The sequence below is a fragment of the Xenopus tropicalis genome, chromosome 1, assembly GCF_000004195.4.
Source record: "Xenopus tropicalis strain Nigerian chromosome 1, UCB_Xtro_10.0, whole genome shotgun sequence".
NCBI classification, from domain to species: Eukaryota; Metazoa; Chordata; class Amphibia; order Anura; family Pipidae; genus Xenopus; species Xenopus tropicalis.
Genome location: NC_030677.2, coordinates 92,435,673 through 92,463,458, shown reverse-complemented (window position 1 = coordinate 92,463,458; position 27,786 = coordinate 92,435,673). Strand labels below are relative to the sequence as shown.

The 27,786-nt window shown below is 35.8% G+C and overlaps 1 protein-coding gene across 1 annotated transcript in view; it reads left to right on the top strand.

Annotated features, from left to right (window-relative positions):
• Positions 1-27,786, top strand: part of fbn3 (fibrillin 3) — a 104,592-nt gene that overhangs the window by 36,911 nt on the left and 39,895 nt on the right. The window contains 13 exon segments of the mRNA NM_001127424.2: positions 3,819-4,016; positions 12,480-12,605; positions 14,925-15,050; positions 16,818-16,970; positions 17,144-17,320; positions 17,452-17,595; positions 17,741-17,860; positions 21,632-21,757; positions 23,563-23,685; positions 24,345-24,620; positions 25,261-25,314; positions 26,110-26,235; positions 26,372-26,497. Of these exon segments, the coding sequence (NP_001120896.2) occupies positions 3,819-4,016; positions 12,480-12,605; positions 14,925-15,050; positions 16,818-16,970; positions 17,144-17,320; positions 17,452-17,595; positions 17,741-17,860; positions 21,632-21,757; positions 23,563-23,685; positions 24,345-24,620; positions 25,261-25,314; positions 26,110-26,235; positions 26,372-26,497 (1,875 nt within the window).

Genomic DNA, 27,786 nt, shown 5'->3' with positions numbered 1-27,786 from the left:
AAAAGGAGCAGATCGGAGGGTATTGGCTTTACTCTTCCTGCATAGAAAATGCAGATGGAGAAAAGCCAATGAACAGGCCTGTGTGCCACTGGAAACAAAAGGTAGACAAATATGCTGCAAACAAATAAATATATTGCTTGAGACACACTAAACCTGATATCTTCTATGACAAGTATTAAGGGTTTACATGGCCCATCAACTATAAAAAGTTAAATATCAGTATAATGTATTATGTTATACATATATGTTATGGCTGCAACATGAGCATGTATGGTTCAGTATGTGCAACACTGATAGCCTAGTTTTGCAACACATAAAGGTAGCATTGTACTTACAACCTGGGGAAGACAGATGTTAGGTAAAGGGTTACCTTGCTCCTCATGAACCAAAGTACATGTAACCAGCAAACTTGTGCAAAGCACTACAACAGATTAAATTAGTAGGAAGTAGCAAGCACTTTTCTGTATGACATTTTAAAGGAAGGAATTCAGCTCTACTTTTGTTCTTAGTGTTGTGTCTAGCAATTAACAATGAGCCCTTATATCCTCACTGAGTGGGACATAGTGAATTAATACCTGCTACAAGTTACTCGGGTTACCCAGCTGTTTGTTTATAGTAAATGTAAGCTTAATGCTGCCAAGAAATTCAATAGAGCCAAAATGTTACATTTACATCTTCCCTCCCCCCATAACAATTTGAAATGTTTATGCAGGAAGAAGTATGAAAGATCAGTAACAGATGCAGAGACTCTTTCCTATTGCTAGAGACGCATTAATGCTGATTGAACTGACCCTGTGTAATGTAAATAACCCTCAGCATATTTATTTTATACTTTAGAACAAAGAAATCTGAAATAATTGTGCTTATATTGTAAAGGGTTCCAATAACTCACTGCTTTATTTCATTTGAAAGGAGTATATATACATTTTACAGTGCTCTTACAAAATGGTAATATGGTCAAACAGGTATCGATTTAAAGAACAAATGTGCACCCCTAACATAACCGGCCAGTTTAGTTAAGCACAAGAACTTATTGGTAATCCACCAATTTGCATAGGCGATTTTTGTTATAAGTGGCACTATAACGTTTTTAAAATAGTGGGCAATTAGAATTTCCTTGTTCCATCAATCAAATTGTTGGGGAACATTAACAGCATCCAGTGTGTCTGGGATTATAGTGTAGATAATCTCAGTAATCAAAAAGTCATCTTCCAGTTATAACAGGGGCCTAACTCCATATTCCTAGGCCCCACAGAAAAAAAAGTTTAGGCCCATTTCCCTCAAAATGCTTAAGAGCAAGACTTGCAATGCATAAACACTATACAATGTTAGAAATGTAAAGTTCTGGTTTATTCTAAACTCATCTTAAGTAAATACAGTCAAGAAATGAAATGTCCAATAGTTATAGCTGTACAGCCTTATAAAAATAAGCCCAACCCCTTGTTTTCTCCTAGTCATTACTGCTTAGACTAATTTCCGTCTGTGAAGTTCCATTGAGACAGGAAAAACTGCATTACAAGACATATGACAAACGAAATGTCTAACAACCACTTAAAATTCCTTTCTCTTGATTTAAGAAAAAAATAATACACACAACACACCATTTACTTGCATTTATTTATTTTCCAATTCCAAGAATTGCCAATGTTTTTGTTGGCAGATGGCCATTTGTTGCAGAAATCATACGTTTGATCTTAAAGGACAAGCAACATAAACTAAATCTGAGAAATTTTTATGGTTTTCCTCCTGACATGGCTTTCTTTGACTAATAACATTTGCAATATTGTATGAGAGATTAAACCTTATTGAATGCTAATGTTTAGTGTCTGCATGTTTATATACAGTACATATATGTAGTAAATGCAGGGAATTAGGTGACGCTGATGCAGAGAGTGAATCTGTGTTGGGGCTGGATGGATTCTTAGGGGCTGGATGGATTCTTAGGGGGCTGGATGGATTCTTAGGGGCTGGATGGATTCTTAGCAAGTGAGGGAATACAGGGGTATGGGAGATAGCTCTTAGTACTAGTTGATCCAGGGACTGGTCCGATTGCCATCTTGGAGTCAGGAAGGAATTTTTTCCCCTCTGTGGCAAATTAGAGAGGCTTCAGATGGGGTTTTTTTGCCTTCCTCTGGATCAACTAGTAGTTAGGCAGGTTATATATAGGCATTATGGTTGAACTTGATGGACGTATGTCTTTTTTCAACCCAACTTACTATGTTACTATGTTACTATGTTACATCAACAAGTATACATCAACCTGCTGTTTGGGGGAAGCAAGTGAACCAAAGAAAATAAAAAACTATGGTAATATCCCTTTAACATTTATAGATTTTAAATTCATTACTCTGTGCACATTACAGGGAAAAACTCCAGTACAGGGTCTCAAGGTTATTACATTTGCCCAACTAGAGCAATTTCCATTACTCTCTCCATACTTTTATGAAAGTCAATATTCTATCTATATATAAGAGTGGCATTGGTTACATAGTAACCTCTATTCTGCATAATACACACTTTGAAGCCCCATGGCAAAGGCCTTAGCAAAGTCTAAATACACAACATTATTTTTTTTTTTCTAGTTGTATATAGAGCATATGGGCTTGCCAGTCTTCCATAGTATAGTTTTGAACTTGTCGTCGGTTTCCTTACAGTAGCTATGCCTCTGTGGGGACCAGTATAGCTAGAATTCGTGGAGTTGGGACACTTTTTAATTCATGCATTTACTAGTGGTGCTGCGTTTAGATGTACAGCCATGTCATATATTACCAAGAATAAAAACAAATGAAGCTTAATCACTTACTTAATACTGCTTAAAGTAATTTATTCAGCCAGTTAAAGGAAAACTATACCCCCAAAATGAATACTTAACCAACAAAGAGTTTATATTATGTTAAGTGACCTATTAAAGAATCTTGCCAAACTGGAACATATATATCAGTAAATATTGCCCTTTTACATCATTTCCCTTGAGCCACCATTTAGTGATGGGCTGTGACAGGAAGTGATGCAGCACAAACTGTAACAGGTGTGGAAGCAAAAGGCAGAATTCTCTCCATTAACTGGCTAATGTGGCCTAGCATGTATGTGTGCCTTGGCTTGTTTGTGTGCACTGTGAATCCTATGATCCCAGGGGGCGGCCCTTAGTTCTTAAAATGGCAATTTTCTATTTAGGATTACCCAATAGCACATACTACTAAACAAGTATATTTTTTTGAAAATGGTTTATTTAGATGAAGCAGGGTTTTACATATGAGCTTGTTTATGCAATATATATTTATAAAGACCTACATTGTTTGAGGGTATAGTTTAAAATGATATAATAATAAAAAAAAAGTTGCAAAAGAAACTGAGATTCCATTGTTTATTGAGCCCTCTTTTGGCAGTGCATTGCTTATTTGGATTTAAAAAAAATAAATAAATAAAAGGGCTTACTAGGTTTTAGGTGGCACACTTTTTATTTAAAAGAAAAACCCAGTTTTGGATTAGAAAAACGAAAACAAACTATGGGTAAGATAAAGATTGCTCTTGTGTTAACTTACATTGATATGCTGAACCTTTGCTTAATAATAAAAGATAGCTAACATTCTTCTAACGTATTACTTTGATGAACATTAAAGGAATAGTTAGTATAAATTAAATGTGTGCCTATAAATAGGTTCTGTTTGTTAATAACAAATATTTGTAGTAATAACTAAATCAAATTTGTATTTTCTCCTCGCAAGTTAATTGTATATAAAGCCTGCCACCATAGGTTGTTTAGTTTATCTGGGTTTAAGTCAATTTACTATAATAACATATTATTTTTTTTATTTTAGATTATCGCACTGGTCCATGTTTTACACAAATTAGCAATCAGATGTGCCAGGGCCAGCTTAGTGGTATTGTGTGCACAAAGACTTTGTGCTGTGCTACCATTGGTCGTGCCTGGGGTCACCCTTGTGAAATGTGTCCTGCTCAACCTAACCCTTGCCGCAGAGGTTTTATACCCAACATCCGCACTGGAGCTTGCCAAGGTAAATAGCCTTATCCAATATTTTGTGTATTTTGAGAAAACTCATTTCCTAAGGAACAATTTAATGGACCAATAACACCAAAAAGTAATTTTTTTTATCATATATCTGAAAGATTTTAATCCCATAGCTCTGCACTGCAAAGAAGTAAATTAGATTGGACCTATATTTTTCTTTCTGGTTAAGTTCTAAAACCATTGTGGTATAAACAGTCTTCATGTTATCTGCAATCTGAACATGAGTGCAATAAACCTATTCAGCTTGAATGGCTTCCCTCATTGCTGCATGACTTTTATTCTTTAGTGTTATTGGTCCTTTAATTAGCCAAAGTGTGCCATATTAATAGGGCTCTAGCATGCTGTGCCTATCCTGCCACATGCATATTTGATAAGACGCTGTAAGATGCTAAGGTAAAAATGTTGATGTTGCATTACAACAAAAGGGAATACTCACTATCAATTTTCCTACATTAACAGTTCACCTTCAAATCAACTTTTAATATATTATAGAATGAGCAATTCATAGCATCTTTTTAACCGGCCTTTATTTTCTCTTACAGTTTTTGAATTATTTGCCTAATGCCTTCTTCTTCCAACTCTTTCCACCTTTTAAATGGTTTTTAACTGACCCCAGAAGCAAAACAACTATTGCTCTGTGAGGCTACAATTGTATTGTTATTACTTATCTTTCTATTCAGGCCCTCTCCTATTCATATGCCAATGCCCCACTCACACCACAACTTAGTTGCTATGAACAGGTGAAATATGGGGAGACTTAAGGGCACTATTGAGAGAACTGAAGGTATGCCTGCAGCTTGAGATTGAGCTTTACTAGCCTTTCCTTCTCCTTTAACTATATTAACTATATTGCAGAGTGGCTTTGCCCATAATTTTGGCTGGTGGGTGTGAGCAACAATGGTAATGGACAGAACCCTAGTGAATTACATCACCTGATGCCTATACAAAGTGCAATGTAAGACAGATAAAGAGCATTAGACATTATAATGAATAATGACCTGTTAGAATGACATTTTAGCTAGGAGACTATATTTATCATATAACCATCGCTACTAAAGCTGCCAAACCTCCTTATTGGGTATTATTGTTCTTACTTTAATAATTACTTCTTCTAGTAAAACAATATTCTTTTTTTTTCTAACCTGAAATTTGCTCAAGCTATTTTCTTAAGCTATGGGATGTAACGTTCCCTAGATATTGCTTTATATTTACTTTGGATACATTTTCTAGACTAAACAGTCGCCCATGTCTGATCAGGCTTCATAGTCCAATTATTCTGTTCTTTTTATTAATTTTATTCACTCTCTCAGAACAGTTTGAAACTCTAGAATCTATTTTTCTTTTCAGAATCAGTGTTCAACATTTTTAACCAAATACAGTTTGTATAAAATTGTTTAATGGAGAATGGTGCTACATCCTAGTTGACTGTTACACAATTTCTAATTAATTTTAATGCCTTTGAATTGTCTTTTAATTATCATACTAACTGTTTATCCAGTACATCTTTAAACATTTTCCTTTTGGGGGCGTAGGTTTGCTTTGGGTGTAGGAAAAAAAGTTGTTTATTATTTTGCTTTTTGTACTTTAAACAGGAATGTGCACAGATATGAGCCACAAGGTTGTGGTTTAACTTAAGTAAAGAATATTCAACATTTGTGGCACTAAAAACACATCCATAGAAACCACAGGCGTTTAAAGCTGAGTAGGTGAATGGTCAGCTAATCAACTGTAAATTAACTCTTGTTTAGAGTTCCTCCAACCACCCACTGGGCAGCAGGAACCAGAGAATAATCACATGCTAAGAGTGAAAGCTAAGCTCTGTGGAACTTTACCTCAGTGTCACTAGTCATATTAGATAACACATAAACACAACACACAAGTGTAACTGTTCCAAGAACCAGCAGGCTGTCTTTTCACGTGGAAGGAATTACCTAAACCAAAACCTTTAAAGAATTTAGTGACAAAAAAGCAGATAAAACCCTGTGTGGCAGATACAGTGTTTATATATTAAAATAATAATTTTATTCATTTATCAAACCCTGAGTAATTTGTCACATTTCTATACTTGATTTTTTTGTTTCTGATCAATGTCGTTAATATATAGCATGTCTTAGCCAACACTTGTTATATTTCTGGTTCCTTTTTCAGGATGAAGAGTTCATTTTGTTAACATGCTACTGAAGTCCATATATATTTCTAGTGAGGAGCGAATCTGTCCTGTTTTGCTTAGCCTAAAAATTCTTGAAACTGTGAAAACACAGAAAATGACGCACGTCAAAACGAATTCTAGTGTATGTAAAAAATGCATACACATAATAATAAAAATCAGCATTTTGCAATTGTTCATTAGACTGTTATTACATTGAGTCAAACTGGGTGCCAGAATGGTCACGGTCACGTAAAAAAAAAGTTGCGTTTTGTAAATCTTTTGCTGTTTCACAAATTCTTCCATAGTTTCAAAAAAAGGGACAGATTCGCTCATCACTAGTCAATATATGTGCTTCATATCAGTTTAAGGTATGAATGGGAGATGCTTTTTTAAGCCTACTTAAAGGGGTATTAATCTTTAACAATGACTTTCAATTACAAAGGCACACTTCTCTCCTAGCAGTCTCTGATGCAGTAGTCAAGGTTTGATACATGAGCTTATGTCTGTTTTGTTATATATGATATTCTAATATTGGTTAACCTTGCTTGAGAATTGATACATTTGTATGGTTTTGTACATTTGTACACATTTGTGCATTTTTATATTTTGTCTGTGTTCTGAACTTTCAGAGTTAAGGCCAGTTTCTTGAGCAAAATAATTAATAATTGAGTTTTACACAGCTTAGTTATAGAAATGGTGCCTATTAGTGAATTTGCCTTTTTAAAAGACTCACAATTTGTTAATGGCTCTGTTTTAGACATGCCCAAACTGCCATTGTCTTTGAGGTATGTTAACAATAAAGTCTTTTTTTTTGCCTCCTATAAACCTCCTGTGATGCTATCATTCCTTAACAGGTCAGAATGAACAATTTCTAGCAGTCTAGGTGATATGCCATAATGTTACCGGTGTGCAACTCCCTGAGCAGGGCTTTAAATAAAACATTCTACAGCAGTAGAATTTCCTCATAGACTTTACAGAGGGATACCATCAGACCAACAAAATGCATTGCTTGGTACTAAACACAATTCTGCAGAAGAATTTAAGGGTATACTGGCCCTGTGCATCACATTGTTTCTTGTTTGATAGTGATGGTGTGGGACATTATGCAATTTTAATTACTATTGCCTACAAGTGGCGACAAATATGCTGTCAGGCAGTTTACATTCATGTCTTTTGGGCAGCTTGGTGCTGTTTTTTGGGGCTACTAAAAACTTTTGTCTTATAGAGTCTTACTATTGTCTTAAAAAGTCTGAAGCAGCCCTGGGTCCTATTGCTATTATTTTAATTTATTATTTTCAAATTAGTCTTGTATATGTTCTGTCTTATTCTTAACCTTTTTATAGATTTAAAGATTTTTTGGGCAATGTAATAAAAGTCGTAAATGGAAAAAAAATGTGCACAAATAAGAATAAAAATCCGCATTTCCCAATGTTATATTGTTCATTAGACTGTTATTGCATTGCAGATTTTAATTGTGCATTGCAAACTGTGGTTTCTAAACTGTTTTCACGTTTGCAAAGCCCATAATGTGCAAAGGCATATTTGTTTGTACATTTTTGCATTGCGAATAATTTTTACATTACCGACTTTTATTACATTTCCCCCCTTAAAGGAACAGTAACACCAAAAAATGAAAGAACTTTAAAGTAATAAAAATATAATGCACTGTTGCCCTGCACTGGTAAAATTGGTGTGTTTGCTACAGTAACACTACTATAATTTATATAATAAGCTGCTGGGCAGCCATTCAAGCTGGAAAAAAGGAGAAAAGGCACAGGTTACATAGCAGGTAACAGATAAGTTCTGTAGAATACAATAGTGTTTTATCTGTTATCTGCTATGTGCCTGTGCCTTTTCTTCTTTGAATGGCTGCCCCCATGGCTACATAGCAGCTTATTTATATAAATTATAGTAGAGTTTCTGAAAAAACCAGTGCAGGGCAGCAGCACATTATATTTTAGTTACTTTTATACACTTTCATTTTTTGGTGTTACTGTTCCTTTAATGTGAGGCAACCTAGAAGTTCTGTTTGTTTTTATGCAACTTTTGCATTGGTGTGCTGATCTATGAATTATGTCTTAATGATAGTGAGCATCAGTAAATGTACCAAATCATTACTTAGATTTACACTTAAAAAAGAAGTGTGAACATACAGTATATTGATGAACATTTAGATGCAGTTATGTTTTTAAATTAGTACTATGGGATTTGCAAGTAGAAAATAAATATATATATAATCATATAAATAGTGATGAGTGTTTTTCACGTTTTGTAAATGTTTCATAACTTTCACAAATTTTCTCAAAGTTTTACAAATTTTTCGGCAAAGCAAAATGGGACAAATTCGCTCATCACTACATATGAATCATCAGCATTAGTAATCCACCAGTGTCATTTTCTCTGTTAAACCTGAACACCACTTTTATGTCCTTTACTTATACACCTACATTTCTTCAGCAAAAAATTTAAAAATTTGATTAGTGTACATAATTAGACAGCAGAAGCCTGTTGCTACCCCCCTATATCAGAGAGCCCCTTTGGCATAGAAGAATACAGATACCACAGTGAACAAACATAACTGGCTTAGAGCCACTACAAAACTATGTTAATCTTGTAGCTACACATTGCCTTAATTTTCTAGCAGAAGTTTGCAAACAGGAGATTCTTTATAGCATATAGCATCATTGCCAGGCATAGCTGGGTCTGGAATGCACAACCTAATCCCTGTGGTGTTCTCCACATCTGTTTGCAGTCATTCTTTTTGAATGCACAGGTTTTCAATTCTATACAAATACCATTTCAAATGCATCTTTAGGCAAATTCTTCCAGCTAATTTTTTTCGTGGCTGCTTCCCATATATTGGAAATTATAATGGTCCTAGATCCTAACTAAAGGATAGTTTAGTGTTTCTGGTTCTAGGGAAACAATATAGAATGATTTTGTTTGCAATCAATAATCATGATCATGATAATCGTGATAATCAGATATTGCTGCAAAGAATGATTACATTCATTTCAAATTGGTAGCCAGGAAGGAATGGAGTGGTAGTTATAAATCTTTGTTATTATTTTTATAGAATTCAAAAGGTACTGTATATACTCGAGTATAAGCCTAGTTTTTCAGCACCCAAAATGTGCTGAAAAAGTCACCCTCGGCTTATACTCAAGTCAGGTGCCATGGTTCCCTCCAGGCTAGCACCCTTTGTCCTTTGTGTGCAAATTAGGCCACCCACAGCCAGACCCTCCACTGCCCTGACCCACTCCCATACTTATTTTCCCTTACGTGTCCTCCAGAACTGGGTCTGCAGCAAGTTTTCCAATGCACAATGAGCATGGGGTAGTACTCATATTGTTTTTGTTGACCCTCTTCTCCACTTACAGAGCTAGTTTAACTGTTTTTCTTTGAAATATATATTTAAAAACATATACCCCACTGATGCCTCAATTAATGTAATTACATTAATTGAGGCATCAGTGGGGTATATGTTTTTAATGTTTTTAAATATATATTTTGATTATTGAAACTTAGCAGTAGCTGCTGCATTTCCCACCCTAGGCTTATACTCGAGTTAATAATTTTTTCCAGTTTTCTTGGGTAAAACTAGGTACCTCGGCTTATATTTATACGGTATATATAATGTATGCAGTGCATTGCAAAAGTGTTAAGAGTTCCTGATATAGTTAACCCTTGAAGTATATTGGTGATAGCATCATTGTAATGTAAGTGACACCTTTTCATCTTGTTAGAAAGTAAGGAATAAGGAAAGGTGCAAAATACAGGGAGTTACTACAAGAGTACCTATTCAAGTCTGAACAAAATCTGAAGCATTGGTAAAAACATGGGCAATAGTTACTTTTCAGTGCAAACATAACACAAGAACCCAATAGTGAATGTCTCAATGTCCCAGTCAAAGTCCTGATCTTAATCCAAATTAACATTTGTGTTGCAGTTTACAAATTGAGGCACTAATGCATCATCCAAATAGCCCTAACAACCTGAAGCATATCTGCCTGCCTGGAATGGAAAAATTAGACAAAATGACTCCTGAATAGTGTGCAAAGCTATAACATACATACCCCATAAGACTGTTGCTTCTGCAAAACATACTTGTGCAAACAGCATATCTCAGTTTTTCAAAACTATTTCACATAAAAAGACATTTTGCGTGTTGATGATTCGTAGAGGACAATATATGAGTTTAGGGCTTGTTGCTCAGTAAAATAAGGTAAACTGGTCAAGGGTCTGATAACATGATCTAACTTCTTGTAAGAAGAGAATGCACAAATTTAACACAAGTATTTTGGAAGAGTTAGGCCTTCAAGATTATTTTCTCTTGCCAATCTTCTCACAGTCTACCAGCTTGCACACAAAATCACACAATACTAAAACAGATTATCGCCTATAGCAATAGAGAAATCAAGAGCTCATATTGCGTAGCAGTTTCAATAGTAGATAAGTCAATGCCCAGTGTTGTGTAAAATATTTCCCCTTTTAAATTCCTAACAGCTGGTGCATAGATTCAGATTTTCTTTAAATTCATGCTGTTACAGGTTATTGATATTCAGTCCAAAAGCCTCCACCATTCAGAAGTGCCTACTTACAAACCAATGGTCGGAGGTATTGACTGTAGTTGTCAATTAAGCAGATTACTTTTAGTATGTTACTATGTCCTAAGCACTAGTAACCATAATCCACTTTGGTTAAAAGATATTCCATATGGACAATTTTGTCCATATGGACAACTGGGTTATGTTTCAGACAGATTTATACAAAAAGGATAAAGCAAAAAAATTAATCCAGAAGTCACACGAGAAAGAATTGACAATTTGGACTTCTTCAAAGAGAAAAAGAGGAAACAGGAGAGAGGGGGAAAAGGTTGTATTTTTGTAACTACATATACCCCAGGTGCTCAAGCAGTGAAAAAGTTACATTGGAATATTTTGGAAGGTGATGGATAGTGATGAGCGAATCTGAAAAATTCATGAAACGGCGAAAAACGAAAGGGTTGCTTCATCTGAGGCTTAAGGGTTCTGGGCCTAGTTGGTCCAGGCTCCATAGAACACAAAGTTCTGCTGGGAAGAGGAAAGCCAAAGAGGAAGTGCCCATGCACTGCCTGACACTATATTACAGTGTGCAGGAAGTAGTCATCCTATCTAAGGGCCAATAAATGCACAGATCCAAATAGCAAAAGTGACAACATATGATTCTGCAAACTAGGAAGTGTAGGGAATAAAGGTGGCCATACACGAGCAGATCCGCTCGCTTGGCGATGTCGCATTTAGGTAAAAAAAAAAATAATCCGATCGTTTGGCCCTGGGGATCTGGCCAATTTCAGGCCAGATATCGGTCAGCCAGGCCGCTCTGCTCTCCCCATACACGGGCCGATTAGCTGCCGAAACGGTCCAAGGGACTGATATCGGCAGCTATAGTCGGCCCGTGTATGGGGACCTTAATACCATAGGGACTATTAAAGGTATGAGTCCCTACAATACTATTTGGATTTTTTATCTCTTCTGAAGAATCTGAAGAAAGACTGAAAGTAAGAGAGATCTGCGTAATTGATAACTACAGGCAATACTTGCAACCATTGGTTTGTAAATAGGCACTTCAACTGAATGGTTACAGCATGAATCTATATATATAAATAAATATATGAATCTATTCACCATCTGTTTGGAATTTAAAAGGGGAAATAGACTTTTAAATATTTTTCACAACACTGGGTGTTGATTTAAGCGCATTGAAACTACTAAACTATGTGAGCTCCTGATTTCTCTATTGCTATAGGCGCTAATCTATATTAGTATTGTATGATTTCTTGTAAGTAAAATTAAGGTATCCACCTGCCTTACAACCAGATGAGAATTTTTAGAAGTGTGGGGTATTAATTAATGTGCTCACTAATTGGGTTTCAATACTGAAATTCATGCCTTACATGGCTACTTCAACCTATACATATGCATATTTACAGCTTGACCTGTTTACTGCTGCTGCTCAATTTCAAATCTTGGCTGGTCTGTAGCATCTTTGTGTTCTAGTTAGGCCTTTCTTCTGCTTTTTGCTCTCAGGACTTGAACTTTCTGCTGCTCCTCTGCCACAGGAAAAAGCAGCATTTCTACTGCTCCCAGTCTTCCAGTTATTGCTGACTCAATTGAACTTGCTCTGCTTTTTTATATCATATCTTTCCTAACTGAGAGCTTAGGTATCTTGTTCTATGGAATTATGTGTACTTTTTATTCCTTATTTTTTATGTAGACCAGGAAAAGATATTTCTAATCTTCAATGTTGCTTCTGTTGTAGATGTAGATGAATGTCAAGCCATACCAGGTCTGTGCCAGGGAGGCACCTGTATCAACACTGTGGGCTCCTATGAATGTAAATGCCCAGCTGGACATAAGCAGAGTGAGACATCCCAAAAGTGTGAAGGTAATGTATTAGTCACCTATTAACATCTTATATACTGTATTCTATTAGTTCTATTAATATATTCATTCTGTGTTTTCGTGCATTATTACAAGTGTGCAGACGTTTCACTTGTACACAATCATTCTGGTACATAACCTAAAGAATAGAAAGGTCTGACCAGCATATATACTTTCATTTTAATGACAATGCTCCCTGCATTTTTTCAGGTTTTTTTTTAAATTTATTTTTCTAAACTCAGTGCTGTATTTGGGTTGGGGTTGGGCAGAGCAGGAGAATCAAATTTGAACCTGGCCTGTTCAATCCAAGCACATTTTAAGTTTTGAGAAGTGCTCATTTCAAACTAAACTCCTCTCCTACAGAATTTTCTAATATTGAGATACAATGGGAAACACAATTTGTGACGTGAGGTTAGAAACATGACTAAAACTCAAAAAGCTCAAAAACCTTGAAAATATGGCTTGACTTTGCCTAGGACAACTCACCTTGACTTGACTACATAAACTCGCAAGCTTTACATTCACATTGTCACGTTTTTGTGCACTTAATAAATATTAGATATGCAAGTTTTCTAACCATAATTTGAATTTTGCCCTTTTAGAGCAAAAAAAATCTAATTGTGTAAACTTTTCAAATTTGAATCTTGATAAATCACACCCTTGGTGTATTTTCCTACAGTGGTAAAGTAATGTTGTGATGCATTCAAACAAAAGCAGGGCTGATTACATCACTTTGCAAAATTTGTGGTTTCATAAAGTAAAATTGATCGTGCTTGCAATAGATATAATTATGTAAGAATGAACATCAAAGAAACCCATATAATGACCTGCTTGTGTATTTGATTTGACTTAGGCAAACCCCCATCAGTGTCATCATTGTTTCATTTATGTAGTTGACAGATTTAAATTTGTTTTAAAAAGACAAGGGATGTTAAACATGTTTTAAAAAGACAGTGAATCTGATAATTTTGGTCCCAAAATGTTTTATTCACTAAGTCACTATAACTTCTTCCATTACTCCATGCAAAGTCTTCTTAAACCTTCAACAATTTTTTAAGTTCCTTATAGACTGTAACTTTCTCATAAGTGCTGCTATTAAAAAAAGAAAGAAAAAATAACCTATAAAATCCAATGCATACCTATCATAGTAGTTGGCTTGGCACAGCCTTAATTCCTGGTTTGAAGCCTGCTCCACAGAACCCTTCAGTGCTGGCTGTTAGAACCTGCTTTTCCCATTTGATGAGATGAGGCTCTGAAAAGCTTAATGACTTTGGCTGCTACTCCGAGCAGGGCTAATCTAGGAAACAGAAGGTGGTATCCATGCTAGACGACTATAAAACACGTCTGTCTCGCACACAAACGTCTGTCTGAGAGTCTGACTTCACTGGTAACCCTTTTACTGCCAGCTAGGGGTATAAAGCAGTTTGGAAGAAGAGTCTTCCATTTAACATGGCTTAGGTTTTGTAATGCATTAATTAAGACTATACCATGTAGTGACATATTGTATCTTTTGCTCCTTAATTGTGGTTCAAATTATTTCTTCATTTCTAAAACTGGATCTCTTCAGGTTATTAGTACAGCTAGAAGCTTTAGATCTCTCCACCTTATCATGATGATCTACTCTCAAAACCTCTCTGCAATCCTTTCCCAGAGCCTTAGGAGAAGGAGCTATGCATAGTAAACCTAGGACTGGTCTATGTCTAGAGATTTATTTGTACATGCTGTATTCTAACTGCAGATTCCTTAATTCATACAAATACTGCTTTGTTGGGTCTATTAAAATTGTAGATTTGGCCTATGTTCTTAAATAAAGGAGGGGCATTCGAACACAATGCTTTTTAATATCAGTACTGTAATTCTAAGAAACAAAAATCCCATAGATTTAAAATACTTACACTGCATTGTGCAAATATTAGTATATTTGTTATTAAAGCAAACCCTAATCACCATTATTGTTGTCTGGGCTGGATGTGTGTGTGACCAGAAAAAGATGGTCCCTCCACATGCACCAGATAATTCGAAAATGTATGGATGTCTGGACCCCTTCCAAAATTTAATATACTCCATACTTTTAAAAGATGACGTTTGTTTGATATTTACATTTTCTAAAAGCCCAGTCATTCAGATTTTCCTCATGTTTTATTTTGTGTGACCTAAACACCAACGGAGCTTGAACCCTAGAGGGCTAAAAAAATTTTTTTATTTAGGACATTTTCATGTTCCTATGTTTAAGCCATGAGTAATGAAGTAGCCAATGAATAAACATTTACATTACTATAATAACACCCAACCCTTCATGTATCACTACAATTTTTTCCCCCAGATATTGATGAATGCAGCACAATCCCTAATGTATGTGATGGCGGCGAATGTACTAACACAGCTGGAAGTTATGTCTGCGTGTGTCCCAGAGGTTTCACTACAAGCCGGGATGGGTCCCGTTGCATCGGTAAGAGATCTCATTCTTCTGTTGTGAAAGTTAAGCTCCCAAATCTTATACAGTTCAGTCTAAGATTTTCATTCACTTTTAGTACTTTTTTTTTATAATAATGCTACAGCTACATAGAGCTGTAAATAGAGCTGTTTTTCTTTTGTAAAGGAGGACTCTTGGCAGTGAAGAACAGCTGCATTACCATGAAGTGGTGCACTGCTACACAATGCCTAAGAGCATACCCGCTAGCTTAATTTTGGTTATGTTTTTATTAGGCATACAAACACAAAAAAAGATTCGAAATGCGTAGACTTTCTTTTTTGAATCTCCATAATGTGTGCATTTAATATAAATGTTTAAATGTTTTGGAAGCAGAAAGAAATGGAAGAGAACATATTGTGTAAAATGAATATTCATTATGTCATTATGCTTAATGACCATCACTGTAGGGCAAGTAAAGGCACTTTCATAATTTTCCATAGGTATATACAAAAGTATAATAAATAAATAAACAAAACTAAAAACACTGTGAGGGAAAAATGTGAAAGAAATTAGTCTTGTTTACCTGGAAAATCAATGTATTTTAAGTTACAGACTACATTTTCACAATAAAACACGGTTCATGTGCCTTTAATGGTTAATTTCAGATGCATTTTTTCACATGTTAACACCTGGTTCCTGGGAAACTTTTTCCCTTCTAGGAACCATACACCTTAATGAAACAAAGGCATTCCAGATGGTCACTACATTCCCTACCCCTCTTAAATTTTTTGCATTCTTACCTTTTCCCTAGAGAAACACAAAATGGTGGCTGTATAATGCACTGAACATCCAAGGCAATATATATATATATATATATATATATATATAGATATGGGATCCCTTATCCGGAAACCCGTAATCCGAATTACAGAAAGCCCATCTCCCATAGACTCCATTTTAATCAAATAATTCAGAATTTTAAAACTGATTTCCTTTTTATCTGTAGTATAAAAACAGTACCTTGTAATTGATCCCAACTAAGATATAATTAATCCTTATTGGATGCAAAACAATCCTATTATATAATATATTTTTATTTCCTAACAGGAAAGAGTAGGTAATTTCAGTGTACCATCATTAGTGAAAATGGAGTTTACAGTGTTGATAGATATAATTAGAATTCATAATGATGTATATGTAATATCACATTAGAGCTTCTTATTTCCTTGGTCTGTTGCTTGCAAAAACACACATTTTGCAAATTCTTACTTTTAGTAGTATACTAGATAGTCAAGAATTTGAATTATAGTTTAAAAAAATGCAAATTTTCAATATTTACTAAGCGAATAAAACTCAATAGACTCTAATTTAAAACTTGCAAGGGAATGTAGAAGTCAGTGGGAACTGTGCTAGGAAAAATATTAACTATTTTGTCAATTCGAGTTTTTTAAAAAAATGTTAAATTTTAAGACCCAGTAGAAATTATGCAGAAATTACAAATTCCAGGTATTCAAGCTTTTTTTTATCATTTTATTCCATTTTTTATTTGGATTTTCTAATAAATAATGTAACATTTGCTTTTTTTAAATTTCTAAATAGAAAAAATATGAAAACTACACAAATATGAATTTTGCTATGTAAACTTACCTGGATGACATATTGGTATATCTAACTAATGTGGACAGGATTTTGCAAGAAATTGAAATTTAAGACATTTAAATTAAGAAAATTTGAGATATATTTGTGATCACTATAAAATAAACAAGACCAGACAGATTAAAGTATTGTCTTTCTATCCTTCAGATCAGCGGGTGGGTTCGTGTTTTTCTGCTCTGATAGGGGGCAGATGTGCAGGAGAACTACCTGGTCAGTTTACCAAGGCTCATTGCTGCTGTGAATCTGGGCGCTGCTGGGCCATTGGCCAAATACCTGAAATGTGTCCTGTAAGAGGGTCTGGTAAGTCATCCTTTATTTATTTATTTTTTACTTTCCAGTGTCTAGTATCATAAGACATTTGTTTTATCTCAACCAGCAAATGTGTATTTTGTAGAAGAATAATATCACCTGGATGCTGCGAGCCTTAATTATAATATTAACCAGCTACAACTTCTAATTGTTTTCTTTTACAGATGCATTTCGAAGACTTTGCATTGAAGGACTGCCCTTGGGCCCTGGATTTGGGCCTGAAGTAGGACCTGGTGACATGAGGCCAGGAGAAACTGGGGGTAATGGGCTAAGGCCAGTTCGTCCTGGACCTGGTGGACCAAATGGGCCTGAACTTTTGCCTGGCTTGAGCACTGGCATTGGTAAGTAATATTGACTTATTTTTTTCCGTACTGAATATAATCAGTATTTTATAATACAAACAATTAAGCTAATAGTTGCATTTGATATTTTCATGTGTGGTATAATCCACTGTTTTTATTCTGTATGTCAGGAACTGCAACTCTGAACCAGACTGGCGATATCTGCAAATTGTTTACTAATCTGTGTCAGAATGGACGCTGTATCCCAACTCCAGCCAGCTATCGATGTGAATGCAATATGGGATATAAACAAGACAGTCGTTTGGAGTGTATTGGTAGGGGTTTCACAAAAAGTGTTATATAAAGTACAAACAACACCTGTGCAGATTATTTGTAAAAAAAAAAAAAAAAAATCTGCATTTTCATTTCCTTGGAAAACATTCATTAGTATAATGGTATTCTTACCTTTTTCTGCTGCAGATGTGGATGAGTGTTCAAGCAGTCCATGTATCCATGGTGATTGTGTGAACACCCCTGGGTCCTACCACTGCAGGTGTCATGAAGGGTACCAGAGCAACCCCACCAAACAGGCTTGCATTGGTAAGTTACATGCAAACCAGTTTCTTCAATATTACAAAATAAATGCTGTATTTTGTTTGCACAGAAAAACTAATCTTCACATATAAATCAAAAAGAATCATCATTTTTGTTTCTTGGTGCTACAGTATATCTTGAGTGTATTTTGTCCATGGAATAGCCCTAATGACATTCAGTTGCCACACATATCTGTTTTGCAACTTATTTTCTGCATTTATGTTTTAGTTGATAATGAGAGTACCGTATATACTCGAGTATAAGCCGATCCGAATATAAGCCGAGGTACCTAATTTTACCTAAGAAAACTGGAAAAATGTATTGACTCGAGTAATTGCCTAGGGTGGGAAATGCAGTAGCTGATCACATGATATGGATATACCTGATCAGTATTGATAATAATGGGAAATACTGTACTTAGGTACTAATTATAGGTAATTATTGATTGACTGAAGTTAAACACATGATATGTGTTTAACTTCAATCAATTATGATTAACTATAATTAGGATCTATAGGAAATATATACTACAGTATTATATATATATGTAATGTATGTAATATGTCACATGTAAAGTAATGGGAACAGTTATATACTGCCCCCGCCAAACCTATAGCGATTCCCGCAGCCCCCACCATCTCTATAGCCCACACGCACAGCACGGACAGTCTCTCAAAACGAAACAAGTCAGTCTTACACAGTGGCGATTTAAAGTTCCTTCAGTCCCGGTTAATGTCGCTCTCAGCATGCCTATGCCGGCTTCCCAAAGAAGCGTAGCGCTGTGATAGGAACCGCTGAGCGCGTGAGTAATCCACAAGACCTAGTTGCGTCTCAATTCAGCCAAAAGTGCAGGGATATATAAAAAGTCATAACTATATTTTTGTTACTGCTTTATCACAGAACAGACCTTTCTGCCAGCTTTGCTGGTCTGCAAAGTGGGTAATTTGCCAAAATTATTCAATTTTTACCAGGCAAAAAGTTAATTTTGAGTGAGGATCTTTATGTGAAGGATTCCTGTGATTGTTACTAAGGCAGTAAATACAAATGTCCTGCATGTGTCAGAGAGATATTGTATCAGGTGATCTCGCCGAAAGACACAATAAATAGTATTTACATGCAGAATGAACACCAACCCATAAACAGCGAGCTTGTTCTGATAAGAGGTGCATAAACTTAGTACGAGCCTGTGTAGTAGTCAGAGCAATGCCTGAATTTACAGTCCCACCCCATATGCATAATACAATACAGCCTGCAGACATTAGCCTGCTACCTGTTGGTGCGCTCCGCAGTGGCGCCTGGGGCGGAAGTGACGTCACACGCGCGACGTCACTTCCGCCCCAGGCGCCACTGCGGAGCGCACCAACAGGTAGCAGGCTAATGTAGAAGGTCTTGTGGATTACTCACGCGCTCAGCGGTTCCTATCACAGCGCTACGCTTCTGTGGGAAGCCAGCATAGGCATGCTGAGAGCGACATTAACCGGGACTGAAGGAACTTTAAATCGCCACTGTGTAAGACTGACTTGTTTCGTTTTGAGAGACTGTCCGTGCTGTGCGTGTGGGCTATAGAGATGGTGGGGGCTGCGGGAATCGCTATAGGGTTGGCTGGGGCAGCAGGATTTGCTAGCATTGGGTCTGGGACTCGAGTATAAGCCGAGGGTACATTTTTCAGCACATTTTGTGTGCTGAAAAACTCGGCTTATACTCGAGTATATACGGTAACAACCTTTCTTAGTCTGTCTTAGGTCATTAAAATGTCTCCAATCAAATGCAATGGGTAACAGATTTTTAGAGGCACCAAACAGTACCTGGAATTTTTAAAACTTTCCTTGCAATGAAATATTACTTAGTAGATTTTTTTACATATATTTAGTTACCCTTACTTATTTACACTAAGGGGCACATTTACTAACCCACGAACAGGCCGAATGCGTCCGATTGCGTTTTTTTCGTAATGATCGGTATTTTGCGATTTTTTCGGAAAATTGTCGCGACTTTTTCGTTACTAATACGATTTGTGCGAAAAAACGCGAGTTTTTCGTAGCCATTCCGAAAGTTGCGCAAAATCTGGCAATTTTTCGTAGCGTTAAAACTTGCGCAAAAAGTTGCGATTTTTTCGTAGCGTTAAAACTTGCGCGAAACATCGCACCTTTTATGTTTTAACGCTACGGAAAAGGCGCAACTTTTCGCGCAAGTTTTAACGCTACGAAAAAATCGCCAGATTTTGCGCAACTTTCGGAATGGCTACGAAAAACTCACGTTTTTTCACGGAAATCGTATTGGTAACGAAAAAGTCGCGACAATTTCCGAAAAGTCGTAAAGACGCCGAAAAAATCGCAAAAAATACGAAAAAGTCGCAAAATGTTCGTTTTCAAATCGCAATTTTTCCAATTCGGTTCAGATTAGTGTCTTAGTAAATGTGCCCCTAAGGCTTGTAAACTGTAGCAAAATGTTGCTTAAGTAATATTACATACTGAGAATTATCATAATTATGGTCATTTTACACATTTGGCATTTTGTCATGATTGTCATTCAGTAGCTGCTGGGCCACTATCAGTTAAGTTGATTTTGCTCATTTAATGCACACTGGGTTCAACAGAAGAAAATACTAGATAGCAGTTTTTGCTTAGTATTAAGAATCAAAAGAAAATTCCAGCTTATTATGTGAAAACAACACGACTGAACTTTCTACTATTATTATAAATCATGAAAGATCTTAGAAAGAATTGCTATCAGTGACAAATGTAATAATATTTTGAAGCATTATATATTCACCAAGTCCTAAATTGTCATCAACAGTGGATCCACTTACATAAATAAATAATTATTTAGTAACACCTAAACCTAAAAACCCATTTGATTTACAATCGATTGACCTCAGTGATAGTAAATCCAGTATATAAATCTGGTCAAGAAAAAGATCTTCAGTTTTATAGATTTACTGGCAAACTCAACAAATACTTGGACTTTCACAAATCCAAATTAAATTAAAATTGACCACAGGCAGAAATTTAGAGCCCATATCATTATAAAGGGTTCACTTTAAAGCTATATACGTTGATAATAATTACTGCAAAGGAACCATTCCCAAAACATATATATGCAATATTGGGATATCACATTAGGGAAGGAATTTTCACTCTGAAATTAAAATGTGGGAAGATCTAAGTAAAATAGTGACATGTAGAAGACAAAATGTATATACTAGTTACTAACTGGATGTTATTTAACCCCAGAAAGACTTTCAAAAATATATCAAAATGTTGTACGAAGAGAGAAAATGTTTGGCTCGAGGTCACTACTTATTCAAAAGACTTTTAATTTCGAGCTCACTATAGAATCTGTACATTTGTTGTTATCAAGACCTATTCTAATATATATTGAGTATAAAAAATTGTTAATCATATGACCACAGCTGCCAGATTGATAATTACATTTTAATGGAAATCTACAAATGTGCCATCATTAATAGAAGCAATAAAAGACAAAACGAATTTGAATCTTCATACCAAGGTTTTGGCACCTACAAAAGAGTTAAGACATGAGCATCAACGGGGAGGAAGAAATAGTAGTGCCTAGTTAATACACAAAAGATGGTCATAATACAGAAGTTTTCAGGGGCTTAAATATGTGTAATCCTCTATTGCTATTAAACTCGTTCTACACTGAAAATTCTATTGATACCACATAAATGATACAACTGAAAATTGTTATATATTTTTAATTTAATTTTGAAATTAAATTACAACCTACTGAGCCCAGAATTTTCTATTCCTTCAGACATTGATGAGTGTATCATGAATGGTGTGATGTGCCGAAATGGGCGTTGTGTAAACACAGAGGGTAGCTTCCAGTGTATTTGTAATGCTGGCTTTGAAACTACCCCAGATGGAAAGAACTGTGTTGGTGAGTTTATTCACATACTGTCATAGAACATTTGTGTTTATTTAAATGTCTTGTCATTGTTTACTTTTTTACATATTAAGGTTAGTGGGCTGATAAACACATATTATTAATATACACTCATCCTCAAGTGTAAACTCTTAAAGGAACGTTGACAGAAAATGTCTTGTCATTGTTTAGTTTTTTACATACTAAGGCTATTGGGGCTGATAAGCACATACTATTAATTTACACTTATACTCAAGGAACACCAAAAAAATTAAAGTTTCAAAGTCAGTTAAATATGATATACTGTTGCACTGGTAAAACTGGTGTGTTTGCTTCAGGAACAATATATATAAATAAGCTGCTGTGTAGCCATGGTGGCAGCCATTTGAGCTAGAAAAATAGGCACAGGTTCTGTAGGAGATAACAGATAAACTACAATAGTGTTTTATCTGTCATCTGCTATGTAACCTGTGCCTTTTCTTCTATTAACACACAACTTTAATCAGTGCAGGACAACAGTACATTATAGCATAATCACTTTGATACATTTTCATAGATAGAATACTTCAACAGCTATCTTATAATAATGCAATGTTTTGTGCAATCATAACCAAACTAAAATGTATGTGCTTGTGTAGATAGATGAAATGTAATTCCAGTAAAGAGAACTTATATTGCAGTTCATGTCTGATATATACTGATGAGTAATGATTTTTCGCCGAAAACTTAGCGAAACGCAAAAATGACGCACACATTATTTGTTTTTGACGCACGTCTTTTTTTTACATGTGCAACTTTTTTTGTTGACTAGGAAATCTTTGCTTCTGTTTAGCGAGAAAACGTAAATTGCGTAAATTTGCCACGAATCCATGCCTGCCAAAAATTTCACTCATCACTACTGATACAGTCCAATAAGGAAGGCAGAAGAAAATACATTGACCAGCTCTATAAGAGTTGTTTTCTAAAGTATGGGCCTTGCCCCTCAGGGGACCAAGTGCAGCCTTAGATCCAGTCTTAGATCTGGGTTGGATTTATCAAGAATATCACAAGAACTACATGTGCATATTTCATAAATGTGTAACCCTGCTTTGAGCTAAGATGGGGCTCAAACTAACTTAATGGGCTTAACACAAAAAGTGTGAATACCTGAGCTCCCTGTATTTCTCTGCATGATATCATTTGTTTCAGTTGCCTATTAAATGTGGTGAATTAGACCATTAGATACTTAATTGACCATCTACTTGGAAAAAAGTTAAAAAGTTGTATTCTAACCCCAGCAAAGGCCTTTAGGTAACCTCTTTCAGCTCTGTTAAAAATAATGATTTCTGTGGGGCCTTATAAAAGGGATTCACGCCTGTTTTTTTCAGTTGGAAAGCCAATCAAAATAAATCAATTCACATAACCACAAAAACCCTATTTTTTCTTATTCTGAGGCCAATTTGTGTGGCACCAGTTTTTTCAGTTCTTAAATGTTCCTAGTTCCCAGTAAGTAATTATGAATAATACATTATTTCTGAAATCTCACATATCTATTAATCCAACCCCCTCCCCCCAGCTTCTGAAGATATTGTATTGCCTCCTAAAGACATGAAATCTGGCTTTATAGTACAGAAGTTTCAGGTTACATAGTGTGTAATATTCTACAGGAATGCTTATAAAAGATATTATAGTTGGCCCATGTCAAAAATTTTAGTAAACATGAACTGTATATTTATTTTTTTAAGCATCATGAAATTGAATTTAATTAAGATAACTTTATATTAATTTTTTTTTAAAATTATATTCAGCATAGTTTTTCTTTTATGTCATTTGCTCCCTAGATCATGATGAATGTGCTACTACAAATATGTGTCTTAATGGAATGTGTATCAATGAGGATGGCAGTTTTAAATGTATCTGTAAACCAGGATTTGTGCTGGCACCAAACGGGCGGTACTGTGTTGGTAAGTTAGCAAAGGTTCTAGTGCTACCATACTGTATATGCATACTGAACTGGAATCATTTGTGTTTCTATTCAAAGTATAATTTTGCTGTTCTAATAATAGAGAAACAATTTCCATTTTTGAGGGTTGTATGTCTACCTCTTCATAATAATACATTATTAAGAATTTGTGTACACTACCTATTCTAAAAAAGTAGGATTATGTTGTGCCAAGTGTGATATTTGACAATGTTTTTCACCAATATCTACACCAAGTCACATACTTGTGGCTTATTTCATACCACTGTTAACTGAAGCAAATAACACTGACAGCAGTGTCAGGGGGGAATAAACTGAAAAAATCAGAAAATTAAAGGCATAATACATTAGGGTGCATTCACATAACTAGATGCAGTGAGCAAAGGAAAGAAAGAAGCAAGTTGCCCAGTTGTCCGTAAATGAGCCCTATAGCCATCTTAAATTTTATGGTTCACTTAATGAAATTGCAGGCACACACCAGAATATATGATATTATTAGACAAAATAAAGTATGTATATTTTAATGTCAAGCAATGTCTTGCAGCACCCCCATAATGGGTGGTTTTTCTTAATTAAAGAGGCACTGTGGACACCAGAATCTTAAAAGTTTTGATCAGACATGGTGGTTGTCTCTTTTTTCAGATGTGGATGAATGCCAGACCCCAGGCATCTGCATGAACGGGCGTTGCATCAACACAGAAGGCTCTTTCCGCTGTGAATGTCTTGGTGGTCTAACCATTGGCATAGATGGAAGGGTCTGTGTTGATACCCACATGCGTAGCACCTGTTATGGCGCTATCAAAAAGGGCACCTGTGCTCGTCCTTTTCCTGGAGCTGTTACAAAGTCTGAATGTTGCTGTGCCAGTCCTGATCATGGATTTGGAGAACCCTGTCAACCTTGCCCGGCCAAAAACTCTGGTATATTCTTTTATAGGCATTATGTAGTGTTTTCTATTAGAAATAACACAATTTTAGTCATCATTGCTTTTAGGTGATAAAGAGCTCTGTGCTGAGACACCATTTATGGAAAGAGAACAATCTGTCTATTGTCTAACAATATGTATTGAAAGTTCTCAAGGGTCCGCTTTTATGACATGCACTCTGTGATTCTGACATTGATAGACTCCCCAATACTAGATGGGGTTTAGCGCCAAGGAAAAATTCTGTGTACTAAAGACATGAATTAATGTACCTTATATAGTACTACAGCAAGATAGTGTGAACTTTCAAAAAATTGTTGCATGGAGGGAAATGCTATGAGCTTGATAAAAAGCCAATTAGCCTTTTATTATTATTATTATTATTAACATTTATTTATAAAGCGCCAACATATTCCGCAGCGCTGTACAATAAGTGGGTTTCATACATTGGACATACAGAGTAACAGGAGGTGAAGAGGGCCCTGCCCAAAAGAGCTTAGGCTTGAAACGTTGCTGTTGTCTGTGTTGTGATAATAACAGCATTTTAATATTATGGAGTGCTGCCCGTAAGCATTTGGGAAATGCTATGAAGGCAAATCTGTGGGAATTCTAAAGTATATTTCTGTTTGTATTCTTAGCTGAATTCCAGGCTCTTTGTAGCAGTGGCATTGGCATCACAGCAGATGGCAGAGGTAAGTTTACCCTAGAACTAAGGTTATAGGTCTTCAGAACCTCCATACACTTTATCTCTTTCCCAGACCTATTAAAAATCAGCATTTTCTTTCCTGAACCAAATAACCTTAAAGGAGAAGGAAAGGCTAAGTCACTTGGGGGTGCTAAAATGTTAGGCACCCCCAAGTGACTTTAATTGCTTACCTTTTACCCCGGGCTGGTGCCCCTGTTAGGAGAAAACAGCACCAGCCCAGGGTACCTGGAGCGAGCGCTTCCTTCTTCCGGCTTCATTTTGCTGCACAATAGGTGCATGCGCAGTAGAGTGAAAAGACGACTTCTCTGTTAAAGTTCGGCTTTTCACTCTACTGCGTATGCGCGCGTGAGCGATACAGGAAGGAGGAAGCGCTGCAGCTACCCCAGGCTGGTGCTGTTCTCTCTGAACAGGGGCACCAGCCCGGGGGAAAAGGTAGGCGATTAAAGTCACTTGGGGGTGCCTAACATTTTGGCACCCCCAAGTCACTTTGCCTTTCCTTCTCCTTTAAACATTTTTTACTGCTGTTATACATTAGTTCATATTTTGTTCATTCATTTTTATTACATGTTGAAAATCACCAATGGCAAAATGTGGAATTTCACAGAAAATCCATGGCTGTCGAAAAATTTTGCTCATCTCTAGTATGATATACTAAGCATGTTATACTAAGTGGAAGGTTTTCATATTTTTAACCAACTTGAGATATCAGGTTTCTCATGTATTTCATATGTGCATTGTGCATATGACGGAAATCCTTCTCCTTACCTGTTTTCTAATCCAGATATTAATGAATGTGCCCTTAACTCTGAGATCTGCCCCAATGGTATCTGTGAGAACCTGCGTGGCAGTTATCGATGTATATGCAACCTGGGCTACGAATCAGATGCTAGTGGAAAGAACTGCGTGGGTGAGTTGAATATAACTTGGTTTAGTACTCAAGAGTAAGCATTAACATAACATTTCACCTATAACATATTTTCTAGTCTTTCTGAGGAGCAGATTATACTGGCATTGTGTCTTTAACCTATAACCCACTCCTGCAGATGTTGATGAGTGCGCTGTCAACCGCCTGCTCTGTGATAACGGCCTGTGCCGTAATACTCCTGGCAGCTATACCTGCACCTGTCCTAAAGGTTATGTCTTCAAAATTGACTCAGAGACCTGTGAAGGTAAGCAGCGTACTGTTACTACTTTCCTTCATAGTATTTAATTTTAAATTATTCTTGCACTAGAAAACAGCACGCCCATTTATCATTAAGTTTATTCAGAACAAAAAAGCCTCTACTTGCTGTATAGCAAATTCTAAAAAACAGTAATAGAAAACTGTTGACACTCATTAATGAATGATTTACAAAAATAATAATCTCATATAAAGTGATTGTTCCAATTTTAGAATATTGGTGGCAAAAACCAGAACAGGTCTGTTGCTTATGGGAGCCATTTTCAGAGTTAATTCCTCCTTCTTCTTTTACTTATACTAGTCTCATCCCTTTTATTCTTTTACCCTGTTTTGTTAATTTACTTTGATTTGTCCCCTCACACTTATGCCAGGGAGCATGACAAAGATATAATGGATATGCATGATTTAGTACAAGAAATGCTTTCAGTACAGGTGTGGTTTCTGGCAGTAATTATCAATATGGTTTCATTGGTTATCCACTGTAATTTTTTATTTTAGTCAAGGGCAAGTTACCAACTGCACTATGCAGTGTGCTTAAATATAGCAATACACAGTTTGGTTGATTGTGAAGCTAATCCTAGTTTTTAATTTACTTCTAATAGTGCACTTGTTCAACTTTGTATTCTGCAGTATTATACAAAATGTGTATTTATTTATTTGAATACTAATACAAACAACTTATTATACATGCTGCAATAAGTGGTTAATAATACATTTTTATAATTATATACTAAAGACAGGATCAGACTAAACACAATTTCATAGTATGTAGGTGGTAATAACAGGGATCACTTTTATTACTGTGTCGATTATCATTGGACACCTGACTTTTATATGTGCAGGGCCCTGTTTCTCTCAGATAATGGCTCCTCCTTTTTTACCTGTGAGCACTTTTAAATATAAAAAAAAGTTGAGGAGCAACGCAACCTTGAAAAAAGTTTCTAAGGTGTGACCAATAAGGGCTGTGATTGATTATGTTAGACCCAAGGATGCTTCAACTACTTAAAAGCTGCTTAGCTCATTAGTGTAGTTTGCTTTTTTATGTAAATTTTATGTGGACAGTTGACCCATCATGCATTTAAATACAATATCACACATTTCCAGTAAATTAATACTGTGATGGTGCGCCATGGTAAATAATTTGAGATTTGTAATATCAAAAACAAGATCCATCTGTAGGTTAAATTAGAAAGGCATTGCTCATTAACCTAGGTACTATATGTTCTGCTGTCTATTTATTTATAGGAGTTTATTAAAGAAAGAACAAACAAAGATAAG